This window comes from Canis lupus, chromosome 26 (genome assembly GCF_011100685.1).
Source record: "Canis lupus familiaris isolate Mischka breed German Shepherd chromosome 26, alternate assembly UU_Cfam_GSD_1.0, whole genome shotgun sequence".
Classification (NCBI taxonomy): Eukaryota; Metazoa; Chordata; class Mammalia; order Carnivora; family Canidae; genus Canis; species Canis lupus.
Window position 1 is genome coordinate 23,936,577 of NC_049247.1, and position 16,117 is coordinate 23,952,693.

The 16,117-nt window shown below is 51.0% G+C and overlaps 1 protein-coding gene and 1 long non-coding RNA gene across 10 annotated transcripts in view; one reads left to right on the forward strand and one right to left on the reverse strand.

Moving 5' to 3' along the window:
• Positions 1-14,888, reverse strand: LOC106557830. 3 transcript variants are annotated; one of them, XR_005379377.1, is made up of 4 exons: positions 14,580-14,888; positions 5,638-5,834; positions 4,871-5,006; positions 1-607 (listed from the first exon to the last, which is right to left on the reverse strand). It is a non-coding gene; the product is annotated as an uncharacterized LOC106557830 (long non-coding RNA). The 3 variants fall into 3 exon arrangements; XR_005379378.1 differs by lacking the exon at positions 1-607 and adding an exon at positions 1,231-2,042; XR_005379376.1 differs by lacking the exon at positions 1-607 and adding an exon at positions 1,231-2,071.
• The window catches only part of LOC477539 (SEC14-like protein 2), a 19,780-nt gene continuing 18,406 nt past the window's right edge, over positions 14,744-16,117 (forward strand). For 2 of the 7 annotated variants that reach the window (XM_038575640.1, XM_038575638.1), the window contains exon 1: positions 14,744-14,902. In XM_038575640.1, the coding sequence (XP_038431568.1) occupies positions 14,849-14,902 (54 nt within the window). In that variant the 5' untranslated portion in view covers positions 14,744-14,848. Of the gene's footprint in view, positions 14,903-15,054; positions 15,194-15,251; positions 15,506-16,117 lie in introns of those variants that run through there. The other 5 variants (XM_038575642.1, XM_038575643.1, XM_038575637.1 and 2 more) reach the window with 5 other exon arrangements.

The window sequence follows — 16,117 nt, forward strand, 5'->3', positions numbered from 1 at the left end:
GTGGGGGGAGCCCGGCGGGAGCCGGTCACACGGGGTCCGGCGTGGTCAGACGCGCGGGGATCAGAGCAGGGAGGCCGAGGGGGATAGCTGGAGACCTGGGCGGCAGAGGCACGATCCGGACCCCAGAAGGGCAGGAGCAAGGGACGTGTGGTGGCCTGGAGGCTGGCCGGCCCTTGCTGTGCGCCAGCCTTCCGGTCACACGATGTGACCTTGGTCAAGTCACACCCGCATCTTCCCTGCGCCTGCATCTCGCACCAGACCAAACTCCAAGAGACAGAGAACCAGACAGATTGGTGTGGGACGCAGATGGGGGGGATTGAGGCAAGGGTCCCAGAGGCGCAGGAAGAGGGGCTGGGGGCGTTTTGCCTAAACAAAGCAGGACAGACACAGCTCCTCAGTGGGGCCGAGAGGCTACGTCACTTTTCTGGGTAGTGAAATGGGCACGATATTAAGGCAGCACTGCCGGGGCAGCCCCGGTTGCTCAGCGGTTTAGCGCCGTCTTCAGCTCAGGGTGTGATCCTGGAGACCCGGGATCGAGTCCCACGTCGGGCTCCCTACATGGAGCCTGCTTCTGTCTCTGCCTGTGTCTCTGCCTCTCTCTGTGTGTCTATCATGAATAAATAAATAAAATCTTAATAAAAATAAAATAAAAAAATAAAAATAAAAAAAAAATAAAATAAAGCAGCACTGCCTCATCTCCAACAAATAATCTCTGATGCAAAAAAAAAAAAAAATAATAATCTCTGATGCTTACAGGAATGTGAGAAGTCCATACACTGTCCTAAAACTCATCATTTTCTCCAAGGGTTGTGGCAGCTAGAAATTGTCTCCTCTGAAACCTCTGTCTTTTAAAAATTATATCCTGATAAAAAGGCAAAGGCCAGGTAAGCCACAACACTCTTCCCCCAATATTTTCTAAGATTTTATTTATTTATTTATTTATTTATTTATTTATTTATTTATTTATTTATGAGAGAGACAGAGGCAGAGACACACGCAGAGGGAGAAGCAGGCTTCCAATGGGGAGCCGGATGCGGAACTCGATCCCAGGACCCCAGGATCATGACCTGAGCCAAAGGCAGCTGCTCAACTACCGAGACACCCAGGCGTCCCTCCCTCAATATTTTTTTATGAAAAAATTTCAAACATACTAAAAAAGCGAAATCATTTTTTAATATTTATTTATTTGAGAGACAGAGAGTGAGGAAGAGCGGGGTGAAGGGTAGAGGCAGAAGCAGACTCCCTGTTGAGCAGGGACTCCCAATGTAGGGCTTGATCCCAGGACTCCGGGATCATGACCTGAGCAGAAGGCAGATGCTTAACCAACTGAGCCACCCAGGTGCCCCAATTAAAACTGTTCTATAGTAAACACCCATATAACCACTAACGTTGAATTGTCAGGATGCTCCTGAAGAATTAGATGGAGAGAATAGTCTGATGTAAGTCCAAAGACAGACAAATGGAGCATCAAACAGTGAAGGCAGAAACTGACCTATACATAGAAATGTGGCTTTGTCAGGGGGAGCGCTGCAGTTGGGGAGAGGGGGCACTGTGACTGGCAAATCTTGCCAAGAAAATGAGTTACCCATAAGGAAAAGAAATGAAATTGGACCTCTACTGCTCATTGTACTGGAAAAATCAATTCCTTGTGAATTAAAGATCTAAATATGAAAAGTAATACTTAAGGCATTTTTAGAAAGAAACATAAAAGCCTATCCTGTTTACTTCAAGGTCAGGAGAGAATTCTTACTACATAAAAGCAGACTATAAAGGAAAAGATTGAAAATAATGCATCCACAATAAAATGAAAAACTCGTGTTAATCAAAATCTGGTAATAAAGTGGTAGGGAAAGCCACAAATGGGGAGAAAGTATTTGCAACCAATTATTCCTATAATTGAAATACTGATGCTTCCAAATCAACAGAATCATTATCTCTGGAGGTGGACCTTGTTGCTGGTGATGACAAGAACCTTGCACTGCAGGTGACTCTCATGTGCGATTCTGGCTGAGAACCATTTCCTGGGTAAGTGTAGAGCAGCCCTGTGTGAAGATGGCCCAACTCATCATCACTAGGAGAAGAGATAAATTTGTGCTATGTTCATATGTAAAATACCATGCAATAAGGAAAAACAAATGGAATAGTTGTGTGTATCACCGTGGATAATTCTAATAGAATGCTTAGCACAAAAAGCAAGTCTCCAAATGATACATACTATTTAAGCTCAAAAACATCAGGACTTAGAAGAACAATACACAAAAATCAGTTGTGTATCTCTAACATCAGTAATGAATGATTTTAAAAGGACATTAAGACAACAATTATATTTATGATCGTTGCCCAAGAAACAAAACACCTAGAAATAAGCTTAGGCAAGGAGCTGAAAGACATGTATACTGAAAACTACGAAATATTACTGAAATAATTGAAAGAAGACCTAAATAAGTGGAAAGACATCCATGGGGGCACCTGGGTGGCTCAGTGGTTGAGAACCTGCCTTTGGCTTGGGGCGCGATCCTGGAGTTCTGAGATCAAGTCTGCATCAGGCTCCCCGCAGAGAGACTGCTTTCTCCCTCTGCCTATGTCTCTGCCTCTCTCTTTCTCTGTATGTCTCTCATGAATAAATAAAAAAAATATATGAATTTTGAATGAATGAATGAATAAAATCTTAAAAAAAAGACATTCATGTTAACTGATTGATAGACTTAATATTGTCTACCATAAGATGGCCATACTACTGAGGCACCTGGCTGGCTCTGTCAATTGAGCATCTGCCTTCAGCTCAGATCATAATCCCGGGGTCCTGGGATCAAGCCCCGTGTCTGGCTCCCTACTCTGGTTCCCTGCTCTGTGAGCCTGCTTCTCCCTCTCCTTCTGCCTGCCTCTTCCTCTGCTTGTGCTCTCTTTCTGTGTCAAATAAATAAATAGAATCTTAAAAAAAAAAAAAGATGGCCATACTACCCAAAACAATGTACAGATTAAATGTAATCCATATTGACATTCTAATAACCTTTAAAAAAAAAAAAGAAGAAGAAGAAATGGAAAACCCATCCTAAAATCTACATGGAGTTGCAAGGAGCCCTTAATACCTCATATTGACAAAAAGAACAAAATTAGAGATTCTCATTTCCCAATTTTAAAATGTATACAAAGCTACAATAATCAAAACAGTGTAGTCCTGGCGTAAAGAAACTTATAGGTCAATGGAATAGAATTGACAGTCCAGAAATATACCCAGACACCTATGGCCAATTGATTTTCAATAAGGGTGCCAAGACTATTCAATAAGGGAAAGAATAGTCTCTCTCTCTCTCTCTCTCTCTCTCTTTTTTTTTTTTAAGATTTTACCTATTCATGAGAGAGACAGAGAGAGAGAGAGAGAGAGGCAGAGACACAGGCAGAGGGAGAAGCAGGCTCCATGCAAGGAGCCTGATATGGGACTCGATCTGGGGACTCCAGGATCACACCCTGAGCCAAAGGCAGACGCTTAACTGCTGAGCCATCCGGGCATCCCAAGAATAGTCTCTTTAACAAATGGTGCTGGGGAAAAAAAATTAAAAATAAAAATAAAATAATTTAAAAAATGGTGCTGGGACAACGGGACAGCTACATGTGAAAGAATAAAGTTGGACTCCTACCTTACATCATATACAAAAGTTATCTCAAAGTGGATCAACAGTGGGAATGTAAAACGGTGCAGCTGCTATAAGAAATAGTATGGTGGTTTCTCAAAAAATTAAACATAAAATTACTATATCATCCAGCAATGCAACTTCTGGGTATATATCCAAAATAAATGAAGGCAGGGACTCAAACAGATATTTGTACATCTGCATTCATAGCAGCATTATTCACAATAACTGGAAGGTGGAAACAACTGAAATTTCTATTGATGGACAAGTGGATACATTTTGTTTTGTTTTTTTTAAGATTTTATTTATTTATTCATAGACATAGAGAGAGAGGCAGAGACACAGGCAGAGGGAGAAGCAGGCTCCATGCAGGGAGCCCGATGTGGGACTCGATCCCGGGTCTCCAGGATCACACCCCAGGCTGCAGGCGGCACCAAACCGCTGCGCCACCAGGGCTGCCCAAGTGGATACATTTTGATATGTTCATATGATGGGATATAATTTAGCCATAAGTAGGAATGAAGTCCTGACCCATGTTTGCAACGTGGAAAAACATTATGCAAAGTGAAATAACACACACCAAAACCCTAGGTATCATATGATATATTCAGAATAGGTAAATCTCTAGAGAGAGAAAGTAGATTGGTGGCTGGAGGGGAGGGGAGGGGAAATGGTATGTGACTGCTAAATGGGTACAACTTTTCCTTTTGGGGTGATGAAAATCTTGTGGAACCAGATAGAGGTGCTCGCTGAATAACACTGTGAATGTACAAAGTACTGCTGACTTTTTTTTTCACTTTAAAATGATTAATTTTACGTGAATTTCACCTCAAAAAAAAAAAACCATGCTGGACTAGCTGTATTTTTATAAGAGATAAATTCATCTGTAACAAAATTATAAAGAAAATCAAGGGACTAGGGCACCTGGGTGGCTGAGTTGAGCATCTGCCTTTGGCTTAGGTCATGATTTGGGGTCCTGGGATCAAGTCTCACATCAGGCTCCCCAAAGGGAGCCTGCTTTTCCCTCTGCTTATCTCTCTGCCTCTCTTTGCATCTCTCATGAATAAGTAAACAAAATCTTTTTTAAAAAATCAAGGAACTGAAAAGCAAGAACTTCAGTTCACCAGGTGGGATGTAACTGGGGAAGGGCAACCAGGGGTGTTCTGCTCTTTAAGTCACTTGGGTGTTCATTATATGATTCTTTATTCTTTGCATAGGTTACTTATGTTCTTTCATACCTTAAGAAATCACTCTTCGAAAGTTGCAAAATGCACTATGCTGGTCCCTTGATGTCCACAGAGAGTCTTGTTTCTCCAGTTCTGTAATGTCCCAGCCCATCTGTCAGCCCCAATGACAGGGTTGCAAGGATACACCCTGTAATCAGTGAGGCTGTTGACTCTACTGTCTGCCTATCCCTATTCCCACTACTTGCTCCCTAAACTCCGTCCTGCTCACCTAGGCAAGGGGTCCTCACTACCCCCTTAGCATGCACATGTACATACACACACACACACACACACACACACATACACACAACCAGATACAGACCCCTTGCCTATACCTGTCCCTAGTCTGGAACAAGTTTCTGCCTCCCCACAAATATCCCCATCCTAGTTTTCCATTGGTGGGAGCCTTAGTGGCCCTGTAAACTTGGTGAGTAACCAAATTACTCTGTGGTCTGTCCTCCCACTGGTAACCGTTAGTTATCCTAGAAGAGACAAGTGCTTGGGGAGATAGTCTGAATGTGGCAGGGTATAGCCCAGCCCAGCCCAGCCCTTCCCAGCCAGGGCCCTTCTGCTGTTGTGTGGGATGGGGTGTGGTGTGGTGGGGTGGGGGTGAGTGGAGGAGCAGGGACAGGGCAGCAAAGGCCAGGAGATTGATAGCAGGCCATGAGTGCCAGGAGAGGCCTTGCTTGGGAGCATCTGAAGAAGAGACTAGAGGACCCCACAGTGAAGGAAGAGATCCCAGTTGGGGGAAGAGGCAGGCTACTGGACCTGGTGCTGACCTTTGGGCCTCCCTCCTCTCAGGGATGGGCAGACAGGATGTTCAGCACTCTGGGCCCCTCTAGATGAGCCAAGCCCCCAGATACCAGCTTGCTTCACTTCTGGAGCTGAGTGGGGAGCTGCCAGGGACAGCGGTGTCACTCTTTCTACTATGTTCTTCCAGGCAAGCCACTTCCCTTTTCTTGGCTTGTGTCCCCATCTATAAAAGAAAATGAGAGTCAAACCAAACAATTTGGTGGTGGTGCGGGGGGACGGGGGGGAGTCCTTTCACCAGAAATGCTGTGACTCCAACTGGCTTGTGTCTTGGATTACAAGGTTTCCTGTCACTGGGTTGGGCTACGAACTGTGTGGAGGAGGGCCCAGTGTCCCGTCTCCTTCAACCTCTAAAGTTGCAGGGCCACCTGGGAAGAAATGAAGCTGTTAACAAAAATGTGAAGCAGGGGGATCCCTGGGTGGCTCAGCAGTTTGGCTCCTGCCTTCGGCCCAGGGTGTGACCCTGGAGACCCGGGATTGAGTCCCGCATCGGGCTCCCTGTATGGAGCCTGCTTCTCCCTCTGCCAGTCTCTGTGACTCTCATGAATAAATAAATAAAATATTTTTTAAAATGTGAAGCAGAATATGCATTACCCGAAGTGGAATGGGGTTGGGGCAGTGAAATGTTTTAGACACCAGGAATAGAGCATGTGGAAAGGCCGGTGAATTCCATGGGCTCGAGCCCATGGCTGCTCTTCCTCTGCTGTGAAATGAATTCTTCAGTGTGATGCCAGGCTGTGCATCAAAATGGACAAAGCATTCTGTGAGTGATGCTGGAAGTAGGATGAAGGGCAGGGAAGGCAAGTCCATATCCAGAACATGTCTCTGACCCGATGAGCACCCTCCGAGATGGAAGAGGGCCAATGTAATCAAGCTGCCACCAGGTGGCAAGCTAGTCCCCAGGGAATAGGACCACGCAGGGGCCCAGTGTTGGGCTTTGCTGTTTTTACAAGGGGCCTTCAGGAAGGTGATGCCTAGCTCAGGGGAGCACACCCCACCCCTATCCCCATGGGGCTTTCAGGATTAGTGGCAACAAGAGAGCTAGGCTGGGGTCTATATTTTCAGGCCCCAGAGATCCTTGAGGTCCTTCCACCTAATAGGCATGAACCCCAGGACATATAACAAAATTTTTTTTTTAATAACACATTTTCTAAGAAAAATCTTAGACTGTCCCTTGGTTGCCTGGTTCCACTGCTACCTCCCTTTCCTCACCCAGATGCCCAGAGAGGGGTGGTGACTTGCCGAAGATCACACAGGGCAGGTGCAGAGGTGCAGAGTGGCAGCAACTAACTGTGGTGTCAGGGACAGGAAGGCTGCTGAGTAGAGGGGTGGCCAGGGGCCTGTTCCTTCCCTGGGCCCAGCCCTCAGAGGGCAGAGTACATGTTGGGTCATCTAGGCACTGGACACGGAACAACAACCATGACCAGCAATGGCTCCTGCCCTTTAGAATAGATAGGAAACCATAACCAGGTACACAAGCAAGGTAATTTCAGACCACGTTAAGTGCCATATGGAGGAGATGAAATAGCACAGGGGGAGGCGGGGACCTGCTTCAGCTTTAGTACCAGAGGAAGAAAGGCCTCTCTGAGGGGTGGTGTGGGGGTTAAGATGTAAATGGCAAGAATATCAGGGTGGGGTGGGAAATAAGAAATACAAGTGAGGGACTCCTGGGTGGCTCAGTGGTTGAGCATCTGCCTTCAGCTCAGGTCGTGATCCCGGGGTCCTAGGATCAAGTCCCGCATCAGGCTTTCTGCAGGGAGCCTGCTTCTCCCTCTGCCTATGTCTCCATCTCTCTCTGTGTGTCTCGTGAATATGTAAATAAAATCTTTTTAAAAAGAAGAAGAAGAAAAAGAAAGAAATACAAGTGAAAACCGCTGATGCATTTACTATGTTCCAGGCACTATTCAAGGCCCTTTGCATGAATAAACTTGTTCAATCTCATCACAGCCGTATGAGGTAGTAAGATCATCACTGCCATCCTATGGAAGGGACATTGAGGGGTGGAAGTCAAGTAACGTTGGTAGGTGATGGAAACAGGACCTGAACCCAGGGAGCCTGGCTCCAGAGTCGGCAGGGGGCGGGGAGGGGTGACTCATCCCCTGCCATTCTGTTTCCCAAAGGCACTGACCTGCACTGAACAGATCTGGTGGTGGAATCTGTATTCTATCTCAGATGCAGGGTCCCCGGATAGGAATGAAACCACCTTCTTCCCAGGGGAAGTCTCCAGGCTCTTGTGAGCCAGTCCAGAGTCAGGGCAGGGTCTCCGGCACCCTTCCTGCCCTCCTCTATCCTCCCCTTCCCACCCTGGGGGAGTCCTGCCGTCCCCACTCCCAGCCCGAAGCTTCTGGGTTCATGGCTAACTGGGCCACTAAAGGGATTTGACTCCCTGAGACACCTGGAGACTGGTGAGAAAGGGCTTAGGGATTAGACAATGATAGCTGGGAAGGTAAGGGACTTAATTAGGGGGGGTTGGGTGTGGGAAGTGGGGCGGAGAGAGGATTTGTGTCTTCACAAAGCCTGGATGGACTGCGGAAGTAGGAGGAAGTAGGCTCCTTGAGAGGAGCCGGCGGGCTCAGTTTCTCCTGTTTGTTGTGGCTTCAGAAATAACACATAATAGTACTGATAATCCTCCCACTTTGCACACCCACCACTTTTCTAGCCCTTAATTCACTTGCAGTTCTCACAGCAGCCCCAGGAGAGAGGCAAGGATTATTTTTCCCTGCAGGTGACAGGCACCTGGAGAAGGCAGGTGACTTTGCCCCCTGAGGAGCTGGGTTTTGGTTTCAGGCCTCCTAGCTCCTGGTCCGGGACTGCTTTCTGGCTCTCATGGCACTCCTGCAGGGGGAGAGGCCCCAGCGGGGGCCAAGGAGCTGCCAGGGGAAGTCATTCGGAACCCTGGCTACCACCTCCTAGACCAAAGTCCATAAAAACCCCTGCTCTCCTAACTGGGAGCTGGGGAGGAAGGGAAAGAGGGAGGGAGTAGAGGGGTTGCCATCCTCTATTCTGGGTAGGGCTGGGGATGGGACCTGAGGGGCCTGACAAGGGGGCTCCTCATCCTGCCCCTCCCTTACACCCGCCCCACCCTCCCCAAGGGAGATTCATAGGTGGCCCTTCAGCTTTCAAAAGCATTCTCCACCCATGGTCTGAATTTACCCTGGCCGAGGTTCCAGTCTCGTTCTGTCCTGAGGATGCTGAGGTCCCCAAAGGAGAAGGACCTCCCTACTCCTGCCATCTGCCATCCACCATCCGCACAGGGGGTGGCAGGAGCTAAGGGAGCCCTTAGCTCAGGGGTCTCAGAATAGCCCGTCTCCACCTCTCAAAGGTCCCTCCTGTCACCTGCCCCTTCTACACGCATGTACCCCTAAGCCCTGATTTTTAAAAAAGATTTTATTTATTTATTCATGAGAGACACACAGAGAGAGGCAGAGACATAGGCAGAAGGAGAAGCAGGCTCCCTGCAGGGAGCCTGATGAGGGACTCTATCCCAGGACCCCAAATCACGATCTGAGCCAAAGGCAGACACTCAACCACTGAGCCACCCAGGGGCCCCTAAGCCCTGATTCTTTATCTGATCCCTACTTCCCCTCTCACTTATCCACAGCCCAAGCTCAGTCTGGGCATGCCACCAACCCCAATACTGTAAGTACCATGAGGCCAGTCTTCCTACTCTAGGATTACCACAACGCTCAGTGAAATATGTGAAGGAAGGAGTGAATGGTTTCTAGGCCTCCTGCCCCATCCAGTATGCGAACTCCTGCTTAGTCATCAGGTCTCTGGGGAACCTGAGATGCCCCTTACCCCCCCAACCCAGCAGGGAGCTTCCTGACTGACCAATATGGTGGCACTGTACTTGAATGATCTGTTGTCCCAGCCATCTCCCTGGGGACCAGGGACTCCTTGAGGGCAGAGTCTGGTCAGCCTTGTTCTCCGAGGTGTCCCAATGCCTGGCACCAAGCTGCTGCCTAAATACTTCCGAATGGAGCCAAGGAATGCAAGGTACTCTGGCTCCCAGCTCCAGCCTGGACCACCTGGAGGAGTACAGGACTGAGTCCATCACAGTCGCTTCCTCATTCTGCTGCTGTCACCTCTGTCGTCATGGCATTCCAGGCAGTGTGGGATTTCTTCATTCCCTCCCCACTTTGTTGGGGAAAAAACAAAACAAAACAAACTTAAGGCAGCTGAAACCCCACATGGCAGGACTGGGATAAGGAAAGGAGGCAAGGAGGCTGGAGTCAGGGCCCTTCTGTGTGGTCGCCTGCAAACACAAGGGCTTTCTAGAGAGTTCTGCTGCCCTGGCCCATGGAAGTAGAGTGTTCCACAAATATTTGTTAAAGGGTTTAAAAGACTGTTTTCTCTGACTCTCAAACCACCATGCCAATCCCAGCACCACCCCCTTTCCCTGCTGGTACCAGACAATCAGAGGACAAGGTACCTGGGGTCTCTGATCTGGAGGTCAGTGCCCTTGTTTTAGAGAAGTCATCCAAAGCCCAGAGCCCAGGGCAGACAGCCCCAAGGAGCACCCCCTCCCGTGCCAGTGCTCATTGCTAAATAGTCACTGTAGCACATTCACTCAAGAACACAGCCAGAAGTCCTGGCCCCGGACTCCCAGTCCAGTGCCCCTGCCTGTGTCCACAGCCACCTCCCAGAGGAATCTCAGCCCCAAGGCACTAACTCCCAAAACTAGAACCACTAGTTACCCCCACGCTCCTTCTAGATCTCCTAGGCCTGGCAGCCTTCTTTCAGCTGTTACTACTACCTTGCCTGGCAAGGGGTACTCAGCACAGCACACTCATTACAGAGCTGGCAAGTGGCAGGGCCCGGATCTCCCCTCAGGCCTGCCTGACTGAAGAGGCTGGGCTCTTCCTGTTGGGCCAGGCCTTTGCTGATATCACCACTGCAATACAGAGTAGTCAGTGTCAAGGTCAGGAGAGAGGGGGTACTGCTTGGTAGGGCTCCCATGTTGGATTGATTAGATCAGGGCGAAGTTCCTGGAAACAGCATCTGATCAGGGCTTTGAAGATCAGGGAGGATCTGGTAGGAGGAAAAGGGAGAGGGAAGTGACTATGACAGAGGCAGGAGAGCTGAGGTATGTCTGAGGGACAGCATGGAGCTTCTTTGACTAAAATGAAAGTGTGTGGAGGGGAGGAGCAGCAGTGGAGGCCCACAGTAGATACTGGGATGAGATAGGCCTTGGCCTTGAGCGCAGATCAGTGAGATTGGGCTGACTCCTGAAGGAACTAGGGAGCCACTGCAGATTCTTGAGCAGGTGAACAACATACCTAGCAGGAAGCGAGACTTGCTGGACAGGGGTAAGGGGTTAGAGAAAAGGTGGGGATGCGGAGGAGGGGCTCTCTCTTAGTAACCAGCTCAGAGGAGTCTACTGGATTAATATTCTAGGATTTATATTATCAGATTAACTAGCTGTTCCATAGTGGGCTGGAGATAGGTAAGTGTCAGTGGAGGAAGGAGAAGCAGGCAGCCACAGGACCTGAGAAGGGCAGACTGGAAGAAGTGTGTATACTTCACTTAGATCTTTATCATGGGTAACTCCAGATTCCTGGGGGCTTGTTTGGGGCTGAGGATGATTTCCTGCTGGGTGAATGTTTTCCTCATGCTTTCCTGGGTAGCCTGTGTAGGGAACTCCCAGGTGAGTCCACACGGCAACCTGTGGGTACCTGGAAGCATTTGGCCCAGAAACCAGAGACTTGGATACAAGTCCTAAATCTACACTTAATCTTTTTTTTTTTTTAAGATTTTATTTATTTATTCATGATAGACACAGAGAGAGACAGAGTGAGCGAGAGAGAGAGAGAGAGAGGCAGAGACACAGGCAGAGGGAGAAGCAGGCTCCATACAGGGAGCCCGACGTGGGACTCGATCCCCGGTGTCCAGGATCATACCCTGGGCTGAAGGTGGCACTAAACCGCTGAGTCACTCAGGGATCCCCTCTACACGTACTCTTATGGGACCACCTCTTTCCTCAATAAATCACCTGACTTAAAGGGTCACCACAGGCTTAAATGAAAAACTAGATCTGAAAGTGCCTTGCAAACTGTAAAGTGCTATAAAGGAGCTATTCTTCTATTTTCCTTTGAATAGGCCCTACATCTTGCCCCTGGAAGAGTCTTTTTTTTTTTCTAAACATTTATTAATTTTAAAGATTTTATTTTTTATTTGTTCATGATAGAGAGAGAGAGAGAGGCAGAGACACAGGCAGAGGGAGAAACAGGCTCCAAGCCGGGAGCCCAACGCGGGACTCCATCATGGGACTCCAGGATCGCGCCTTGGGCCAAAGGCAGGCGCTGAACCGCTGAGCCACCCAGGGATCCCCTGGAAGGGTCTTATATAAAGATTTCAGCCACATGTCCAACAAGGAAGGCAGCCATGCCTTCTGCCCTGAGCCTGAAGCCAATGATTCTTTAACTAGGGCAGATCTGTTGGGACAGCTAAAAACTCCTCCCAGGGGTAGGAGGGCCGAAGCAAGACCCTCAACTCTGCACCCTGCAGCGGATCTTCACGGTGGGGGCCTTGTCAGGTGCAGACAGGCACCCATAGCAGGCCCGCTGTGGCCTGCCTCTGTCTTTTAACCTGGAGAGTCTGGGATCATCCTGCTGTCTACTCCCCTGGAGACCTGAATGCAAAGTTGGCTGGGGCCCCACTCTAGAGGTGGAATGCCCACGGGCTCCTGGGCCTGGTTCTGTGTGAATTCCAGGCTATACGGGGAGGCACCGGGCAAAGCTCTCTACATCTGTCACACCACTAACAATTTGGAACTGTGCCTTTGTCTTTCCACACTATTTTTTTAAAGATTTATTTATTTATTTATTTATTTTAATTTTTAAAAAAAAATTTATGATAGTCACACACACACAGAGAGAGAGAGAGAGAGAGAGGCAGAAACACAGGCAGAGGGAGAAGCAGGTTCCATGCACCGGAGCCCAACGTGGGATTCGATCCCGGGTCTCCAGGATTGCGCCCTGGGCCAAAGGCAGGCGCTAAACCGCTGCGCCACCCAGGGATCCCAAGATTTGTTTATTTATGATAGAGAGAGAGAGAGAGAGAGAGAGAGAGGCAGAGATTCAGGAGGAGGGAGAAGCAGGCTCCATGCCGGGAGCCCAAGACTCCAGGATCGCGCTCTGGGCCAAAGGCAGGCGCCAAACCGCTGAGCCACCCAGGGATCCCCTGTCTTTCCACACTATTAAGTGAGGTGAGCTGCTTGATCCCCGAATGATCTGGGCTTGTGTCTCCTTCCCAGGGCTCCCTCAGCACCTCGCCCTATGCCTGTTGGAGCATTTCCTGCCTGCATTCATTCAGAATACATTTCTTGAACAGGACCCTGTGTGTAGGCTGCTGTGCTGGGGGTAGGGCGCTTGTGGGGATTCAGAGATGGGTCCTGTGTCCAAGGACCTCACAGTCTAGGAGGGCCAGGGCTGCAAAGCAGGGCCACGTTGTGGTTCTCCATGGGTCCTCCTCACCTATTCTTCCTCTTCCCTCCTCTCTGGCAGTACCTATGCTTCCTATCAACCACCCAAACTTGGCTCATGCCATTGTGCCAGCATGGAATGAATGGATTTCCTTTCCCTTTCCTTCCTACCCCATATTTTAGGGCCCAGCTCCAATGCCATTCCCTCCACAGTCTTCTAGGATTCTTATAACCCAAAGCCAGTTCTCCTCCTTTAACCTCCCAGGTACTTGCTCTCTTCGGCACATTTTTCTGACTCTTATTCTGGATGATGGTGCCTGTGTCTTATCTTTGGGAGGGCAAGATAGTGTCTGATTCATTTCAGGATCCCCAGAACAGTGTCTAGGGCCTGCACATGGTAGGAGGAAAGAATGTGAACAGCTGCTATCATGGAGGTAGGAATAGAGTAAGTGGTGGTGGTGGTGGAGGTGGGGTGTGTGCCCAGGCAGAGGGGGAAGGCTATTGAACTCAGAAAGGAGGAAATGGCTTTATTGTATGAAGGAGGGGCTGTGAGGCAGGGGAGGACAGTCAGAGGGCATGGAGGCATCCATTACTCGAGTCAGACTTGCAGTTATAGGAACCCACAGCTTCTGCCCCTGGGCAGGAGCAGGGGAAGCAGATAAGCTGATAGCAGGCCTGCTTTCATAGAGCTGTAGCTTTACGGAGGCTTCCTCCATGTCCACCCTACATCCCCACCCAGAGGCCAAAGCCTGGCCAGGCAGGCGGCAAAGGGAGGCTGTGCAGGGTGGACTAGGGAGGGGGTCACAGAGGGAAACCCTTCGCTAGGCACTGACTGCGCTGAGTGAACTTATGTACATCAGCTCGCTTGATCCTGTAAAGCTGATGTAAAATGCAGATCATCACCTCCATGTAGGGAATGAAATGGCTTGGGTTCACAGAAGTGAAGTTACTTGCTGAAGTCTGACAAGTGGAGGATTTAGGGTTCAAACCCAGGTCTTCTGACTCCCAGAGAGGAAGCACTCCTCCCCACTGGCTGAGGTCTGGCTGAGGTGGTGAGCACCTTAGGAGCAGCTCTTGGATAGCTGAGAAGGCAGGGAGCAGAGGTCAGGGCCCTGGGTAGGGAGATGGGGTTTGTGCTTCCTTGTCCCCTAGGCCTGCCTGCCTCACAGGTGGAGGGTAAAGCCTATCAACACCTGCCGGGGAGCTGGCAGCAGTGCTCCCAAACCAGTGGCAAACAGGAAGAGGGCCAGTACCACAGTTCATGGCAGGGCAGTGGGTAGGCTTCAGGATCTGGCCCCCCCGCAGGGGCTGGAGGCAAGCTCTCTTCCGCCTTGGGGAGTGAGGTTCTGCACTACAGGACCTGATCAAAGGAGAGCTCATTAGATAGCATCTAGGTGGGAAACTGAGGCCCAGGGAGCCCAGGTGTCTCATCCAAGGTCACAAGGCGAGCTAAAGATACATTTGAGACTAGAACCCAGATTTGCTGACCTTTTTCACGTCCACTGGCCTCGGCCCCGCGGGGGCACCCCTGCTCGCCTCCTGCCGGGGTCTCCGCCGCAGGAGCACACCCCGGACCCGCCGGAGGCTTGCGCGCCCCGAGCATCCCTCCGCACTCCACCCCTCGGGATCCTTTAAGAGGCGGGGCTTGGCTGCCAGCCCCGCGGCCCGGGCCAAAGGCTGGGACTTTACTCCCGCGGCGGAGAACGAGCCCGAGCTCCATCAGCTCCGCAACCGCCGCGCCCCGAGCCCGAGCCACGATGAGCGGCAGAGTCGGCGATCTGAGCCCCAGGCAGAAGGAGGCACTGGCCAAGGTGAGCCCTGATCCCGGCCCCCCCGCCCCCCCCCCCGGGCCGGGGCCTCGCCCGCCGGCGGCCGGGAGCCGGGAAGGGGCCGACCGGGGGCGGGCCACGGACGGAGTCACGGCCGGTGGCACCTGGCGGCTCGCGCCCCTCGCCCCGCGGCGCGCCCCTCCCTCCCGGCCCGGCCGAGGAGGCCCCGGGGAAGTTTGGCCACCCCAGCCTCCGCCCCGAGTGAGCCCTTGGCGGTGCCACCTGGGGAGACGTGGTTGCTTGGGAGCCCTCGGAGGCAGCCAGGGCACAAAGGCAATATTCATCCCGGAGCCTGGCAGCGGGGCCCCCCGGGGCAGGGGCAGGGGTAGGGCCCCAGGTTTCCTCCCATTTCCGGGAGGTTTTCCTCTTGCGGGGGCAGTGGCACCGCCAACAGGGCCCTGACATCTCCGTAGGATACTTGGAGAGCCCCTGCTGGGGCACCAAGTCTGTCTGCGACCTTGGGCAAACCCGTCCTTCACTGTGTGCCCCTTGAGGAAATGAAATGAGGGGTTGGACCCCAGGATGTTGAAGGGAGCACCCTTCTGTGTGAAGCCTGGGATCCCATGGGTGACTTACTGGGTTGAGGTTAGTTTGAGCTCAGACGGGCCCTCCTCTGTCCTGCGGTCCAGGCCCCTCCCTGGCCGGGAACTCAGGCAGATGCTCTTCAGAAGGCTAGGGAGTAACCCTGGCTTTGCCCGGTGCCTGGGCAGAGGAGGGGGCGACAGTTTGGAGGCTGGATCCCCTCTCCACCAACGGACTCTACTCTTTGTTGCCCTTGAGGAGATGGGAGGTTGGCTGTCCTTGAACCCAGAATTGATGGGGTCTGGTCTCAAGGTTTGGATGCCCACAGCCAAGCAGCTCTCCGTTGCTTGGAGCTGGTGGTGGTGGTGGTTGGGGGGGGGGGGGGGGCGGATGTTGGGGACATGTGTCTCCTGCCACCGCTGTGGGGCTGAGGCACCAACCCTGTGAAAGCTTTGCCCCAGGCTGGGCCTCCCCCATCCCAGGGAGGCTGGATAGGGAGGTTTCAGGTTTTACTGCTGACCTGCAGGGGAAGTCAGGCAGAGGAGGGATTAGGTGGTGATTAAACTAGAGACCAGAGGCTGGGTGGGGTCCTTGGTGAGGGGTGGGCCCTGGAGGACCAGTTTCCCTGGAAGTCTGGGCGCTGTTTGGGGGATGGGGCTGGATGTTCTGAGTCCC